This window comes from Physeter macrocephalus, chromosome 7, assembly GCF_002837175.3.
Source record: "Physeter macrocephalus isolate SW-GA chromosome 7, ASM283717v5, whole genome shotgun sequence".
Classification (NCBI taxonomy): Eukaryota; Metazoa; Chordata; class Mammalia; order Artiodactyla; family Physeteridae; genus Physeter; species Physeter macrocephalus.
Genome location: NC_041220.1, coordinates 91458508 through 91471716, shown reverse-complemented (window position 1 = coordinate 91471716; position 13209 = coordinate 91458508). Strand labels below are relative to the sequence as shown.

Below are 13209 nucleotides of genomic sequence, written 5' to 3'. Positions count from 1 at the left end.
GCAATAAATCTAAATCTCAGGAATATGTAATTTTTCTGACAGTGGTCCTGAAAAGTCTTCATCAGTTGAATCTACCCGTTCAAACAGGAAATAATTTCTCTTTCTCTTTAGCACGTACTTTTTAGCTCTAGCTGGGAAACTTTGTTGTCTGCCATTCTTTGTCTACTAACCTTTGCATGAGCTGTCCCACAAACCCAGAGTATAACAAACCTCTCCCAGCTACTTTCTTTCCTTGGAAGCCCCTTTTATGGCTTGCTTTTATTAAAAGTTTCCTATCAGTCATCCTAAAGTAATGTTATCTGCTTATGACATAAATGTATGTGTATTACTGATAATTTATCAGTTTTACTTCCTTTGTGTAGGTTGAGTATTCATTCTTTCTTGTAGCTATAGAGTGCCAAACTTGAAACAGAAGTAGAGTGAATTCTTAGATTTAAAATGTGATACATAGACTTCTTACTGTATCATTTAAATAATGAAGTGTTTTTAATGTTTTTATGTAAGAAAGGTGGAGTGGGGTGAGGAGGAAGGAGGAATCAGGTAACCTGTCAAGGCAATCACAGAGAAGCACTAAAACCTGATAGTTAGCCATGGATCTGTTCATTTATCTGCATGCTCTTCATAGAAGTAAACTGTAGAAACTGTAACTTTTTACAGTTTAATGACTTCCATGGAATTAAAATGATTCAGTAATATTAACACCAGAAGGGGCATTGTTTGAAGGAATCCCTGTTGTGTCTATTAATGAGTTCCCTTTTATGCAGGTGTGTGGGTGATTTCCAGCTCTCATTCAACACAGAATAGAATAGTTGGTCAGAGGTGAACCTGGCACCTACCAAGTATTCAGACCTGTCTTTTAGGTTATTTTCATTCCTTGAGAAGAAAACTGAAGAATCAGTTGGGGTAAAGAGATTTGTGGGCTTTGGATAGATCTCTATAAAGCAAGGGCTGTCACTCTGACCAGTAAGCATGTACTCCTCCTCATTCACATGAGGGTCATGTTAAAAATGTTACGTGGTAGTAGCAGTAGCTTTGTTTTTCTTAGCTGTGGCAGCAGTTAACACAGTGCACTCACTAGTGGCTTAACATACCAACACTTAAGTCCTTATTTTTTGTTTTTGTTTTTAAGTCATTGAAATTATGAAACTGTCATTCAAATGGAAGCATTATAGTTCTTCGGAACCATTATGATCTCAAAAGGAAAGGAGAATGATACAGATACACTGGCTGAGGTGTTTTGAGGTGCATCGAAGTGTTCCATCCTGTGGCTTACCTTAACATGTTCTTGAAGTACCATGGCGTGGATTAAAAGGTATGCTTTAGAAATCTTCCAGCGGCCCCAAGGTCATGCGTAGAGTGAACACTCATGGGTCTATATTTAATTATTGCATATTTTAAGATATTTTAATATTTAGATTGCAGATGTGGTTATGGATTTATGGCAAAAGTATATTTTGTTGTAAAAAAAACCATGTATCACGAGCTTGTTGAGTGATTTTTTTCCCCCCTTTTTGAGATATGGTTATAGGAGACACTAGGGTAGATATTTTTGCTAGATTTTAATAGTAATGGGCTATAGTTTCTTTCACGAAATAGTTTAGGGATTATTCATATGTTAGTCTGTAATTATCTTTCTGGTTTACATCATAGACTAGTTTCTCTGTAGTGCTGTCATTTCATGGTAGCCTGAACAGGAAATAATTGGATATAGTTCTTCAGCTGGAGTATTAATTTGACCAAACGAAATAATTTTTACTTGGACCATTTATAGTTTGTGCTTGTTTTTGTCTTTTACAAAGAATTTTTACTGAGAGGAAAATGAGTGATTCTTTACTAATACTGTGATTGTTGTCTCTTCACCACCATATGTATACAGTTAATCTTTCATGTGTTTGTGGTATGTAGTCCCACTGTTACTTGTGGTTGCTAGTAGTGGTAATTCTAGGCTTCATATTACCCACTTAACCATCAAAAGTCTTTAAGGTTTTTATGTTCATAACATTTTATTTGAGTGATGTAGTCAAAACCATTTCTTAATTATTGGAAACCTTGGAAACCTAATTTTGTACTGTTTGCTTGCTACTGAATGTTTTCTTGGGGTAGTGGAAGTGAATCAACCCAGGGAGAATGCTGAGTTCATAATGTTACATCAGGTTCAAAATTCTTTATCTTTTAGGTAATGAAGGAAAATATGTTGGGAAGATAGATGTTTAAATCATGGATATATAAATGTAATAGAAATACGTTGGTGCAGCCTGTAATTTTTATCATTTAGTCTACCTTATGTTAAGATCCTTTTGACATGTCAGCAGTTAAATTATTAATGGAATTTAGTTATTAAACCTAAGACAAAACTGCTTTATATTAAATTCTGGTCTATAATGACAGTGAATCAAGTTTCAAGGTGAAGTCAGCTGCCTGTTAACCAAGTTCAACCAGGTATTTTATGTCCAATACAACAGTGTCTAGTCTCCAAAAAGATCTTTTCTTTGGTTGGAGATGGTATTTGATACATTTTTTACAAAATATATTTCTCCATAATATTTGCCACTTCAACTTAAAAAAAAAATCTCTTTTTAGGGTAGTACTCGGGCATCTGTTTGTTTTGTTTTAATGCCACAGAGGATTCTTGATGCACAGTCAGATTTGGGAACTCCTTTCTCTTTGGAAGAGTTTATAGCTTAGTGGTTAAGAGCTTAGATTCTGCGGCCAGCTGATCTGTGTTTCAAATCTGGCACTACTTTTTTTGTTTTGACAGGTTGAAAGAATGATCTGGAAAAAAATAAACTTGTGTATTAAAAATATAATACCATAATTATATAATTATATATTGCATTATATATGTGTGTGTGTATATATACAGACACATATATATAAATAAATTCCATACACATTTAGTGTAGGATTGAGCATGCAAGAAGCCAGTGTTAGATTAACAGTGATGAGGATTATTTTTATTTATTTATTTTAAAATTTATTTTATTTAATTTATTTTTGGCTGCGTTAGGTCTTTGTTGCTAACCGCGGGCTTTCTCTGGTTGCGGCGAGCGACTCTTTGTTGTGGTGCGTGGGCTTCTCATTGCGGTGGCTTGTCTCGTTGCAGAGCATGGGCTCTAGGTGCCTGGGCTTCAGTAGTTGTGGCTCGCGGGCTCTAGAGCACAGGCTCAGTAGTTGTGGTGCACGGGCTTAGTTGCTCCGCGGCATGTGGGATCTTCCCGGACCAGGGCTCGAACCCATGTCCCTTGCATTGGCGGGTGGATTCCCAACCACCGCGCCACCAGGGAAGCCCGATGATGATTATTAAATGCCAGATCAGGAACCTCTTTTCTGCGGGGTGAGATGCTATTACATTATTTCTTTTCCTGAATCTTATACTTTCTTCTCTGATCTTCCTAGAGTTAAATAAACAATCGCTCTTTGACTGATGTTTTCAATTCTTTGAGCTTTTTCTCATCAGTGAAAGAAGGTGGCCACTAGAGACTGGTAATTTATCTCTGGTCCTCTTATCCTGCTAGGTCGATTTGTGTGTCCTCTAAAGCTGTGTTTTTCAAATTGCAGGTTTCAACCCATTCATTAGTGGGTCAAGAACTCAGTTTAGTTGGTTAAGAACTCGATTTAGTGGGGGTTATGATCAGCATTAAGACATGTATTGTAATAGAAAATAAAATCAGTGCAGTGAATGTAGAAAAGAGCATTTTTTAAAAAACCTTGTTTCATTTTTTTTAAAAAGCTGAAATAAACAAGATATATGCACATTTATGTGTATGTTGCTTGGATCGTTTTGGTTCCACTAAGTGTATGCCTCCCATAGTCACAGATGTCCCTGAGATGTGGTATTAGGTTTATATTGTTTTTCCTTGCTGAGAAAAAGTGACCAGGATAGGTTCCAGTCTGTGACTTCTAATGGTATGCCATACTCTCTGTATCATCTTCAGGGATCTCCCTACCATGCTTTGCGTTTGAAGTGAAGTTTGTTACAGGAGAATATCTAAGGAGCAGGGAGAAAAGGGGAACATAATAGCAGCAGCTGTTGAGTGGCATTAATTAAGGATATTTTATCAAGTAGAGTAATCTAGTAAACTGCCCCTTGGCATGCATTCTGTTAATGTGTTAATCAACTCAGATCAGTGGTTTTCAAACTGCCAGTGGTAGCCCATTCTGGAGTCATTTCAATAAGTTGCTGCCCTCCCCTACTCCCCCCCACCCTGCAAATTATATGAAGCAGAAAAGAACAGAATAGGAAATGTCATGAATGGATCATATGATATAGTTCTGTAAAACTCTTGTTTTGAGGGTATGTATGTGTACTGTATTGCGGACCTAAGTTCTGGTAATGATCAACTGGGAAACTATGGCACTCAGTCTTATAAATCTATATTGCCAAACTGACCTCAGCCAGAGAAGACTTCAGATATCTAAAACAGGATTGTTAGCTCAGTAGTTTTCTCTCTGACAGTAGGAAACAGTTAGCTATGAAACCTTGTTTTTGTTGTGTTATTTGGGGGGTGTGTGTGTGTGTGTGTGTTTTCTTGCTTGCTTGCCCTCGTAAATATTTAAAGGCTCATAGGTAAGAAATTTATAATATTTCCTAGTTGTGAAGGAATTTACTCTTTCTTTGCATTGATGAAAATGACCCATGCAATTAAAAAGTACAAAAAAACTGATGATACATTCTAAAATCCACCCACTTCATTTTCCCATTCCTTATATCTTAGGGCTTTTTCATATACCAGGTACTTCTTTACTTCAGAAGGTAAATATAAAAGTTTAATGTTGAAAAAAAAAATTAACCTTAAATTAGATATGTCACCAATATTTAAGGTAGTCAAATGTTAGAACTTCTGTTTTTGTGAGGATTTTGATAATATTTAAAATTTTATTTTTCTTGGATTAGTGCCTCTGCCTATTCCAGTATCCTCATAACAGCAGATATTTGCTTTACAGATATATTGAAAATGATCACAGAGTTTCTGGTGAATATTTTTTAAAAAATAAAGCTTCAGAGTAGGACAGTATCAGCATATTCATGTTTTAAGATTGTGTTTGAAATACAGTTTCCTCCTTCCTAGAAAACAATACGAGAATGAAGATTTCTGGTAAATTGTTTCACAACAATGGAATTTGTACATTAGTTTTCTACACTTGGGAGTTGAACAATGGATAAAATCTTTGCCAAAATAAGAGGCCAAAAGATAATAAGTACAATTCATATTTCTCTGCAAGTTCTTGGAAATTGAGTCAAAAACATATATAGCTCCTGCTCCGAATTGGATACGATGTATTAAACCTAGAAATTATCGTTTGGAATTACAGAAGGTAGGTAAAGAAATCCCACCTCCCTCCCGCCCCGTGGGTTAACTGCCTTCATGATGGTGGCTTGTCTTTGCGTCAGTGCGTAAAGACATACTGTTGCTAGTGATGCGGGCAGGTAACAAGAGCCTGTGGATTCAGAGAATTGGGAGAGTTGAATCCCTTTTTTCTATTACTGTTTCCCCAAGTGCCCCCCGCCACCCCAACCTGGTCTTCTCCCAGACTGTCCAACCTTTTCTCCTCTTATCAGTAGCATTGCTTAGCTTTTCATCATTATTTCAGTCATATTTACTTCCAACGTCATCACTTTCTGCCTCATGCTGCTTATCCTGTTGAGTGCAAGGTTTCATGTTGTCACCTTGTGGCATTTGTTTGTGCACAACTGTGTTCCTTTTACTTTGGTTATCATAACGCACAAGAGCAGCTTGTCATCTTTTTCTTTCAAAGATTTTTCCTCCTAAAGCTTAGTTTATTTTTTTATTTTAAAAAATATTTATTGATTTATTTGGCTGTGCCGGGTGTTAGTTGTGGCAGGCGGGATCTTAGTTGTTGCGAGTGGGATCTTTTGTTAGTTGCAGCATGCGGGATCTTTAGTTGCGGCACATGGGATCTAGTTCCCTGACCAGGGATTGAACCTGGGCCCCCTGCACTGGGAGCACGGAGTCTTAGCCACTGGACCACCAGGGAAGTCCCTGAAGTGTAGTTTAGGAAGAAACTAAACTACCTTCTAATTTAGTTGGCCAAGAACTGAGAGAACTGACCGGAGGACTGACCGGAGGCAGCACCCCAACCGCACGTCTAGGATTAGAAGAAAGAGCATGTTATAAATTACTGGGTCAGCTGTTAGATATGGCTCCAGTATACTTTTGGTTACAGAAAACAAGTCAAAAACACCCTCTAAGAATGAAGCTTAGATTCTTTGAGAGTATTTAAAAAGATGTTTTAGATTCTGAATATAACAAAGTTTAAAAAATCTTTTACGTAAATGGTAGTATTGTTAGAATTAGGCACTTTCTCTAACTAATTTATATTTCATTACTTTGAAAAATAATACTGTTTTGCATTTTTATGGGATTTGGGATATCTATTAAAAGAGTACTTTAGAACCCATCTCCAGTATGAACCTAATTGAAAAGTGGTATATGCTGTGTCAGTAACTGTCATGAAAATCAGGGAATCTCTTTCTTTTGAAAAATACAGTGAAGTCAGTTGATCTTGTTCTGTTGAATTGTTAGGGGCTTATGAGGAGTGTAGGTAGTTGAGCAGGAAAATGTGCATGCATTCTTTCTTTGAAATGCCAAACTTGTCACTTGAATGAGAAGTACCGCATTTATTATGGAGACCATATCTTCTGTAGCCAGGTTCCTACACCTCAGAATGAGTGAGCTCTGTGAGGCTCGGATAGCTGATGAAGAGGGAACGGCAATTAAAATCATGCAGCTTTAACAGACCTCCACAAGTTTTTGGGTGTTGCTTTAACAATTATCAGATCAACATACAATCTTGAAAGATAAAGACTGAAAATGTGCTAGTTTAGCAGATAGTGGTCAGGAAGGGCAACTGCCTCCTTCCCCCTGCACCTTAATTATTTGTTATAAGGAATCCTGCGGCTTCCTGGGGTGGGGAGATAGGACAGAAAACACTTTCAAAGCATTTACTTTGATTGAGTGCTTTTGTGTTTTATCACAGCAATGAGTGGGTGAAGGTGATTAATAATGTAAGTACAAGTGCTGGTGATAGCAGCTAGATTAATTAAGTGTGCATGAAATTTAACTTTATTAGAATTCCTTTATTGTTGAAATTCCTGTGGAAAAAGTACTCTGAGAAATTCTAGCCTAGGGCCAGGGATAGGGCAGAGGCAGGTAACATAAATATATAAAACAGGTGTGACTTGGAACAGGTAGAATCCACTGAAAGCATTCACTTTTGAAATAAAAGCTGTAGCTTCCTCTGCAGGGAGCCAGTTTCCAATCCTACCCCTCCCCAACCCCCCACCCCTCTACATTATACAGATTTTTATTTTGTTGACTGCTGTATCCCCAGCCCCAGGACAGTGACTAGTCATAGCAGGTACTCAGTAAATATCTGTTGAATGAATGAACTTTTTGATAATACTAGATTTTTAAGACATGCATCTGTCCTGTCATGGCAGAACATGCCATTCTTTTTATTAACCTCTTAATTTACAAATAGAATGAGGATATATAAAGAGGTAGTCTTTAAAATTTTTATTTATTATTTTATTAAAAAAATTATTTATATATTTTTGGCTGCGTTGGATCTTCTTTGCTATGCGGGCTTTCTCTAGCTGCGGCGACGGGGTCTTCTTTTGTTGCGGAGCACGGGCTCTAGGCACGTGGGCTTCCGTAGTTGTGGCTCGCGGGCTCTAGAGCACAGGCTCCGTAGTTGTGGTGCATGGACTTAGTTGCTCCGTGGCATGTGGGATCTTTCTGGACCAGGGATCGAACCCGTGTCCCCTGCATTGGCAGGCGGACTCTTAACCACTGTGCCACCAGGGAAGTCCCTAGTTTTATCTTAATTGTACAGTTTTGTCATCAGTTAGCTCTTTTGTGAGTTGGGGTTTGTAAGTCTAAAGGCCGAGAAAATCTGAGTGCATAATAGCTAACATTTAGTGGGTACTGCACTTACAAAATGCCCGTTTTCAACTGTTTTACAGGTATTAACTCGATCTTCACACAGCTCTCCAAGTTGTTACAATTAACTTTCCTATTTTACAGATGTGGAGACTGAAGAAACTCTAGAATAACTATGAAAGGGCTGGAGTGTTTTCTTTGTTAGAAAGTCCTGAACTTTGGGGGAGTAAAACTTGGAAATAGTTTACACAATAATTCAGCATATTTTTCTCACAATGGTAGATATCCAAGTGTGAGATTTTTTTTATAGGGAAAGACGTTTGTGATCTGTGCTCATATCCCACAGAAGAAAAGCTTTGTATTTGAATGAATACATTTCCATATTTGGTATTGACCAGATTTGGTTTGTTAGGAGGTGGACAGTTGCCCTTTTACGGCCCCTAGACACTCCATTGCTCTCTTTTTTGTCTCTTCAACTTGGTGGCCTCTGACACTTCCTCAAGCAATCTTTTTTTTCTCTTCCATCTTTTTTACTGCTCTCTTACACTGCAGTGTTCTCTCTTCTTTCTTCCTTCCTATCTCTCAGCCCTCTCCCTCATTTACATGCAACCTAAATGAATCAGAATATTAGCTCTACATTCTTACTGTTTAGAGTAATATGTGAATGTGCTTTTTAAAAAACATCTTTATTGGAGTACAGTTGCTTTACAATGGTGTGTTAGTTTCTGCTGTATAACAAAATGAATCAGCTGTACATATGCATATGTCCCCATATCTCCTCCCTCTTGCATCTCCCTCCCACACTCCTTATCTCACCCCTCTAGGTGGACACAAAGCACCGAGCTGATCTGCCTGTGCTATGTGGCTGCTTCCCACTAGCTATCTGTTTTACATTTGGTAGTGTATATATGTCCATGCTACTCTCTCACTTCGTCTTAGCTTACCCTTCCCCCTCCCCGTGTCCTCAAGTCCAGTGAATGTGCTTTTGAGTCCAAGAACCTGGCAAACCAAGTGAGAAATTAGGATGCTATGAAAATAGCATAGAATGTAGGTCCTAGGAAGTTGTCCAAAAGTGAGGAGGCTGACTCAGGACAAAGTAATATTCCTCTTTCAGAATAAACAGTCGTTGAGTATAATGGCCAGACAAGTAGGATTAATTTCTTGAGAGGAATACTGGAAACAAACCAAGGCATTGATGGATATCCAGGAAAACAGCCAGCAGTTAGAATGACCCCCCTTTGACTTTGATTTTAATTCCAGAGTTCAAATTTATACTTAGAATTAAGGATTTAACTTCAGTCTTAAACTATCCTTCATACCTAAGAGCTACTACCATTTTAAAAGCCCAGGAAGTTAATTTGTTAATGGCGTCATTATTATTGTCTAACACATAATGGATCTTGTATTAGTATTTGCTTATTGTTATTGTAGTAAAAAATTGCCTGCGTGAAATTGCTGAAGGACTTACACCTGGTGTATGCAAGTTTTCCTAGCAATTAGTTTTAGGCTCAACTAAATTACATGAAAGAACATAAACTTCTAAGGACCTCTTTTCAGCTCTATTGTTTGTAGCCCCATTTAGATCCTGATACCACTTCCTAATAGAATCTGTCAACAACATGGATTATCACTTTTTTGAAGTGTCAGCATGCCACATTAAACTACATTGCTGTTGTAGAGCGAGTAACGGTAATTACCTATAGCATGGTATCTTTGCAGGGCATTCTCTATGGGAAAAGTAGACAGTTTCATTAGGGTGAGGAAATTAATCATCATTTTAGCTCTTTGGACTTGGTAAAATAGTTAATTCCTTTTTCTTCTCTTATAAAATTTGTGAAGTTAGTATGAACTCGTTTGGTGGACCATTTATAATTTTTTCCTCCACTGTAGAAAATAACTTATTAGACATTTCAGATCAGTTTGTTCATAATCATTCGTTAATTCAAAATAGTTGGTCTAAATAATATTATAGTTTAAGAGCTACGATTTCATGACAGTTTTTTGTTTTGTTATCCTTTTTTTTAACAGGTGACTTGCTATTGTTATGGTTCATTCGTTTAGTGAGCGCACACTGTGTACAGAATTGCATTTTTTTTTTCTTTTTTTTGAGGTACGCGGGCCTCTCACTGTTGTGGCCTCTTCCGTTGCGGAGGACAGGCTCCGGACGCACAGGCTTAGCGGCCATGGCTCACGGGCCTAGCCGTTCCACGTCATGTGGGATCTTCCCGGACCGGGGCATGAACCCGCGTCCCCTGCATCAGCAGGCAGACTCTCAACCACTGCGCCACCAGAGAAGCCCCAGAATTGCATTTGAAAACTTAATATTTTATGCAGTTGAGTCAACTTTAATTATGAACAATACGTGCTTACAGCGTTGGGCATATTTCTGTAATGTACACTTCGGCCATTAAAAAAAATTTGTCCAGCATAAAAGTTACGGCATCAGAAATCCCCTGTGCATCTTCAGTTTATTATGAAAACAAGTTGGCATTTTCTTCATTACTGGGATACTTATAATTCTTTAAAGGCTCTAGATTTGACTAATTCCCAGAGCTGTTAACACAGTCAGATTTTCCTGGTTTATTTAAATGTGGCATCCTTCCGTATTCTCTGGTTGGATTACTACAGCGTTTCATCCTTGAGAATCAGCAGTTTTGGTTTGCTGAGAAATAGTTTACAGGTTAAGAAGTGATTTTTCTGAAACATTTAAATAAATTTTCATGATAGGTGGTTTGTTTAATGGAAAAAAGCAAATAGAAATTAATTTATAAGTGAATTGGGAAAAAAGTTATTTTGCGAAGGCAAAGTAAAGTGGTTTAAAGACTAGACTATGGCTTCCTTATATATTTATATGTAATCTTCAACCTTAGTATGATCAGTGTGTAATCAGAAACAGGAAAGTCCTGCCTTGTGACTTTTAGAGCTTCAGTTTTCCCTTCTAAGTTTGAAATAATGCCTATCAGAATTGTTAATGAGAGTTAAATGAGAGCATATATAAGCAGATGTATTGTTTGTTTTTATGTGCTTGTCTGTTTCACTGCATGAGGCCAGTTTAGGATGCTATGGATATAAAAGTTGTAATAAGAGCTTCATCTAACCTTATGGAATTAGGGAGTGGAGATGTAGAAGATAATTTGGGAATGCAGCTGATAGCATTTGTCAATGAATTGCTTGTGATGGAAGGCAAGAATGAGGGGAAGAGGTCAATAATACTATTACTGTAGAGAAGAGAGACCACCATGTCTTTACGGAACATGCATGTGTAGAAGTTGGTGAGAAAGGAATGTTAAGAATTAGCTGCTGCAGTGGAGCAGCTCATCTTTAAAGAAAAACTGTGTCCTCCTATTTTCTAGTTAGACAGCTGATGTTAGGGCAGCTGACTAGCCAGTTAACTAGTAAATTTGTAACAACAGCTTTGCAGTTTACATAATTTGAATTCATAGCACAGCAAAATACCAAGTAAATATATAGCATGAATGGCCCAAACTGTGACAGTTAAGTCTACACCTGCTAAGAGTATAGACTTGTTTTCCTCATTGCTGCTCTCAAATCCCAAGGCATTTGCCTCCTGTTCTAGTGTTTTACTACTATAATTTACTCATGGTCTATACTTTTAATCACTTTATGGTGATTCTCAATTCAGAATCTTTCTTTTGCCTGTGCCAAGCCAAGGTTCCTCAGATGGTTGTTGAAGTATAATGCTGCCTGTTGTACCACCCAAGGCAAAGCAGTTTGCTGCCAGATTTTGTACCATCAACCTCCGTGCCCGTGTTGTGTATTCCCCTTGCAGAGCCCCATGGCCTCCTTGTGAGGCTTGCGTGAGCAGATGCTAGCTGCTGGGCCTGCCTTTTTGGTCCTAGCAGTGTATGAAAGAAAGCATGACAGGTTAATGGCTCAGATAAGGTTTGGCAGAAAAGCCATTCTTTAAGCTTTGAATTGTGGTTAAGACCACTTCTTCAGAGTGGTTTTTGGCTTTACCACAAATGTAGGTTTGATCATTAAAACATGACGTGATAACAGAAAGTTAAGTTACGGTTCAAAAGAAATGTATTGTTTTGGGTATAAACACTCAAGCAGAAAGGCATTTCCTTATTCATGCAGTGGTGTTATAAAAAACGTTCTGGAAATCTTTTCTTCCCTAATATGAATATATGAATTTTAACCATCTTATTATTTTTGTTTATTGAATAGTCTCCCTTCACTGTCCTATTTTGCATGTTTTAAAATGATAATTGCCGTCTTTTATTTTTTTCCCTTAGGGACAGGCTTCTTTGAAAAGGTTTAACTCCTTGTAAACCCGAATCGTAGCCTTTCCTTTATGAATTAGACCTTATTTTGGCTACACATCCATAAATGTTCTGGTCTGTGTTATTTAAAAAGGGAAATAAAAGGCAGATGCACTGCAGAATTCAAATACTTTAGAATACCAAACTGTATCCTAGAGGTTTGGCTGTTTAAGAAATTGGCCAAAAAATGGTTTGATAGAGGTTGGGCTGGTACTGTCTTTATAATTTTTAGAAAATTGAATTTGTCTATGTATTCTTGGTCCTTTTCAACTCAGAGAAAAATGTACTTTGCGAAATTATGATTGATAGGGTAGACACTATCACATGAACAATATAATATATTGTCTTTGTGCAGGGAATGTGAAAGAGTAATCATCAAAAATTTGACATACAGATATGCGTGAACATGCGTGTCTGTTTATGCAATAGCTAAGGTATGGCTCCCATGGCAGATGTCTTTAGACTTCCTGAATTTTATGCATTTATAGCTTTGGAAAAGATTTTTTCACTTTCTAGTAGTCAAAGAAAAAATTATCTTTTACACTTATAAAATTTAGTCAGTAGCAGAAGTATTGGGAGCGTAATGAAAGAAGGTTTCCTTTCAGGTTTGTTGTTGACCCCTCACTGAAGCAAAACGCATCTGTACTACAGCATAGAAACTTTTAGGTTCAGTTAGTACATTTTACAATCTTTTCATAATTTTTATATTCATATCTCTTCATATGTTAGTATCCAGAATTGAACTGTAATTAAATTCTCTCTTACTGCAGACTATATGGAAAATCATGGACATTATACTCTAGTTACATTTTTTTTGAATTTTATTTTATTTTATTATGCAGTAGGTTCTTATTAGTCATCCATTTTATACACATCAGTGTATACATGTCAATCCCAGTCTCCCAATTCATCACACCCCCACCTCCACCCCCCCCGCTGCTTTCCCCCCTTGGTGTCCATATGTTTGTTCTCTACATCTGTGTCTCTGTTTCTGCCCTGCAAACCGGTTCATCTGTACC

General features: G+C 37.5%; 1 protein-coding gene across 4 annotated transcripts in view; it reads left to right on the top strand.

The window, feature by feature from the left end:
- The window catches only part of LOC102980498 (recombining binding protein suppressor of hairless), a 131793-nt gene that overhangs the window by 39864 nt on the left and 78720 nt on the right, over positions 1-13209 (top strand). Inside the window, exon 1 of one of the 4 annotated variants that reach the window (XM_055086118.1) lies at positions 1130-1312. The exons of 2 other annotated variants lie outside the window; for them this stretch is intronic. In XM_055086118.1, coding sequence (XP_054942093.1) covers positions 1296-1312 — 17 coding nt within the window. In that variant the 5' untranslated portion in view covers positions 1130-1295. Of the gene's footprint in view, positions 1-1129; positions 1313-5102; positions 5317-13209 lie in introns of those variants that run through there. One more of the 4 variants, XM_028492082.2, reaches the window with a different exon arrangement.